General features: G+C 57.3%; 1 protein-coding gene across 1 annotated transcript; it reads right to left on the reverse strand.

Moving 5' to 3' along the window:
• Nucleotides 1-318: 318 nt before the first annotated feature.
• LOC134368580 (EKC/KEOPS complex subunit LAGE3-like) lies at nucleotides 319-984 on the reverse strand. The gene is made up of 3 exons (XM_063085007.1): nucleotides 881-984; nucleotides 648-764; nucleotides 319-457 (listed from the first exon to the last, which is right to left on the reverse strand). The coding sequence occupies exons 1-3, from the start codon at nucleotides 982-984 to the stop codon at nucleotides 319-321; spliced, it is 360 nt and encodes a 119-aa protein (XP_062941077.1).
• Between the last annotated feature and the right edge of the window lie 2,443 nt (nucleotides 985-3,427).

The raw sequence follows: 3,427 nt of genomic DNA on the forward strand, positions 1-3,427 counted from the left end.
ATGTTGAAAGTAGTTAATGCTGAATGACAGCACCCAATCAATTCTTTTCTTCCATTTCCTAAATTGTCTTTAATTACCTTGTACTACTCGAATATCTGAATCCCACAACGTCCTTTGCAATCCAGCACAATGACAAGAACCAAGACACCGAATAGTAGCTCAGATTTATTTTTTGCATTAACAACAAAACAAGTGGACCTTGAGGCCCAGAAGCAAGTACAAGAAACAAATTAGGCCCCCACAGCAAAGTGGCAAATACTGCAGAAATCACTGCCCTAGGGAAGCATGCACTGCCTAAAACGGGACTCGAGGTTAGGCTTAGATCCCTCTTTCTTCGTGAGGCTTAAAGAAAAGTGGAGGCCCAACAGGCCAGAAGAGTCGCACCAGCACGGATAGTTGGTAAAGACAGGCGATGACAGAAACGTGGAGATGGCTGGGATCTTCAGCAGTCAGTCGTCTAACATGGAGAGAAGGAGAAAATCAAGTCAGAGGGGAGGAGGGGCGCCTCCCTTCCCGCACAGCAGCACACCCAGAGCAGCGCAGCCCTTCCTGAAACTTAAGCCCTGTCTTGCTCGCAGCTCTCCTTGGGCTGAGACTGGCCCTGGCCACTTGCTGCCACCAGCTCCCCGGCCCGTTTCAGAACTCACACAGTGAGGACGTTGCCGTTCACACTGATCTCCTTCTGCACTGGCAATCGGCGTTGAGCATTTGGGGTCAGGAACAGGCTGGCGATCTCCACGTTCTCAGGCGATGGGAAGGGCACGCTGAGGGTGCTGGTGGGGTCTGGTTAAGGCACCATCCACAGGACCCACTTTACCTGTACTTCAGCCCTCCTGCCCTCTCCGAGGCCCGCCTCTGTTGCCCAACTCCCCCTGCCTACCCGGGCCACAGGGGCTCCTCAATAGGATACAACTGGACTTGTCGGTTATCCGGGCCTCCAGCCACGGGCGCAGCATCTCCGCCGGGCCCTGGTGCCCGCTCCATCTTAGGAACGCCACTGACTGCAGAACCTACCCCTCCCGAGACGCCAGGGCAGACACGATCGCCAGTGCCACCGTGGTCGTCAGGGTCTTCATGATCCCCAGGATCCCCAGGTGGCCGGTCACCTGGTCCGCCTGGTGCACCAGGCTCGCCTGCCCCACGTGGCCCACCAAGGTCTCCCGGCCTGACCTGAGCGTCTGCACCCCTTGCTCTGACAGCTGCACCTGCCTCTGCCTCCAGGTCACCTGCACCTTCGTCTGCCACCAGCATGGCTCCTCCGCCATCAGCCTCAGACTCCATCTTGAACGCTGCCACTGATTCCACCGGAAACTGTGCCACCTACCGTTTCCGTACCAAGCTCTGCCCCTTACTCACAATGCAACTCGGAATGCCCAGGGCGCCTGCACAGACACTCCCTGGTGACGCCTCCTGCCGTGTGATTGGTTCCCACCACAGGACCCTAGAGCCCGGGAAGGCTATCTAGCCAATGGGCTCTCCCTCACAATTTCCGCCCTTAGAAAACGTCATAGCCCTAGTGCGCCTGCACAAACAGGAACGCAGGTCTGGTCCCGCCAGGCTCGAGGCGGGAGCTGTAGCGAGCCCTGGGCACCCTTAGGCTGCCTAGCCACGAGCCCGTGACTCCACCCCAGTGCACTTGCACAGAGAGACCCCCGCACGCCAGCTCCCTGCAAGGTCACGCTGCCTCAACTCCCAAGACCATATGGGCCACGAAAACTGTGGGAATCCAGAACAGCACACCCTTTAGTCTGTGGTGCACCGCGGGCTCCTGTGCAGACAGGCCCTGCTGCCTGCCCCTGGAGACCCTGGTGAGGCCCCGTGGTGACTGGTTCCCACCAAGCCTGTCCTGCCCGAAGTGTGCCCATGGGCCTGGAAGACTGTGCCCCTGCTGGCCTGGAAGGCTGTGCACTGCTGGTATGGCCAATGCCACACGCAACCAGCTGGCTGACCAACAGTGCCCTGTCATCAGGTTCTAGGAGGGCCTCGGGCACCTCTGGGCCAAGCCCATCCTGTCCCATCCCTCTGGTTTCTGCACATGGTCCAGCCCTGGGGACAGGAGGTCAGGGATGTGGGGCCACCACTTCCGGGCCCTACCTGTTCTATGGGAGCACCCAGGCTGGAATTGTCACCCGGTACAGCAGAGGGTTGGGCCGTGGACACCGGTGACCCTGTGGGGTGCCACCTCCCCTTTCTGGGCACTTCCCAGACTCGTGTCCCGTTTTGCCACAGCCTATTCACCCCTCTCCATTCCACCCTGCTCTTTCCATCAGGGACCTGGAGGCATGGTCTTGGCATACCTTCCTGGCCGGGGTCCCTCCTTCAGGGCCTTCTGGAAAGCACAGTTTGTCTGGTTGCATGGGGAGCACAGGGCTGCCTCTGCACTGAGGCCTGGCTTAAGGGACTGACCCCAAAGCTCCCAAAATGTGCCACAGGGTGACCAGGGCCCGCTCAGCTGCCCACAACATACACATGGGCTTCTCTACTCGGTGGCAACTCTGCCCTGCTCCTCTGCCAGGAAAGCGGTTTTGCTCAGTCCCCAGTCCCTGAGGAAAGGAATGCCTGTGCCAGTGGGCATTCCTGCTGCGAGTTAAAGGCCCTGCCCAGGAGGATTCTTTTGCTTCCTTCTGGAGCTCATGCTCATGTCCATTGTCTCCCCTTCTTGGAGCCCCCGCCCCACCTATAAGTGTCCCTCCTGCAGTCTCTTTGGGACGAGGCCGCTATCCTACTCAAATATATGCCAAGTCCGTCTCCAGCTCATCCACCAGCCACTGGGATGGAGAGCAGTCCGCCTTCCCTGGACGGGGGTCACTTTCTCCTGTCCACACACAAAGTCCTCCGTGCGTTTGAAGACTCCCCTAGGAGCTGCGGGCACGCAACAGACTCCAATCTGCTGCACGGTCCAGGTTAACTGAGAGCGTGAGCTCTACACATGCGCGCACTCACACACACACGCGCAGCTCTAACTGCGTGTACCAAATGTGCACACATCATACACGTGTGAGCACACACATACTTGTACACTAATGTACACCATAAAACTGGAGGTGTGCAGCAGGGTGACGGCAGTGAGAAGACGCCAGCAGCACTGTTGGAAGAATGAAAACGGAGAAGCTTCAGGGACTCCTAGGACCTTGGGAAGGCAATTCCCAGAACTACTTGCTTGACACAAACTGTGTAATTGGCCTTCGGGAAGGAGAATTCTGTCCACGTTTTCTGGTCTACTTCTTCCCATCCCACTGCCAAGCAGGGCTTCAAATGAGACTGTACTTAGGAAAAGTATTTCCCATTAAAAGCACTGGTTTGAAAGGACACTGAGAGGTGCCTTGGGGCAGGCTCACCTTCACCTATCCAACAAAGTCAGAACATGCCCCTCTTTCTCATACATCCACTGGCTCAGTGATCAGATTGAATAAAGAAGTAAAAGGAG

The sequence above is a fragment of the Cynocephalus volans genome, chromosome X, assembly GCF_027409185.1.
Source record: "Cynocephalus volans isolate mCynVol1 chromosome X, mCynVol1.pri, whole genome shotgun sequence".
Lineage (NCBI taxonomy): Eukaryota > Metazoa > Chordata > Mammalia > Dermoptera > Cynocephalidae > Cynocephalus > Cynocephalus volans.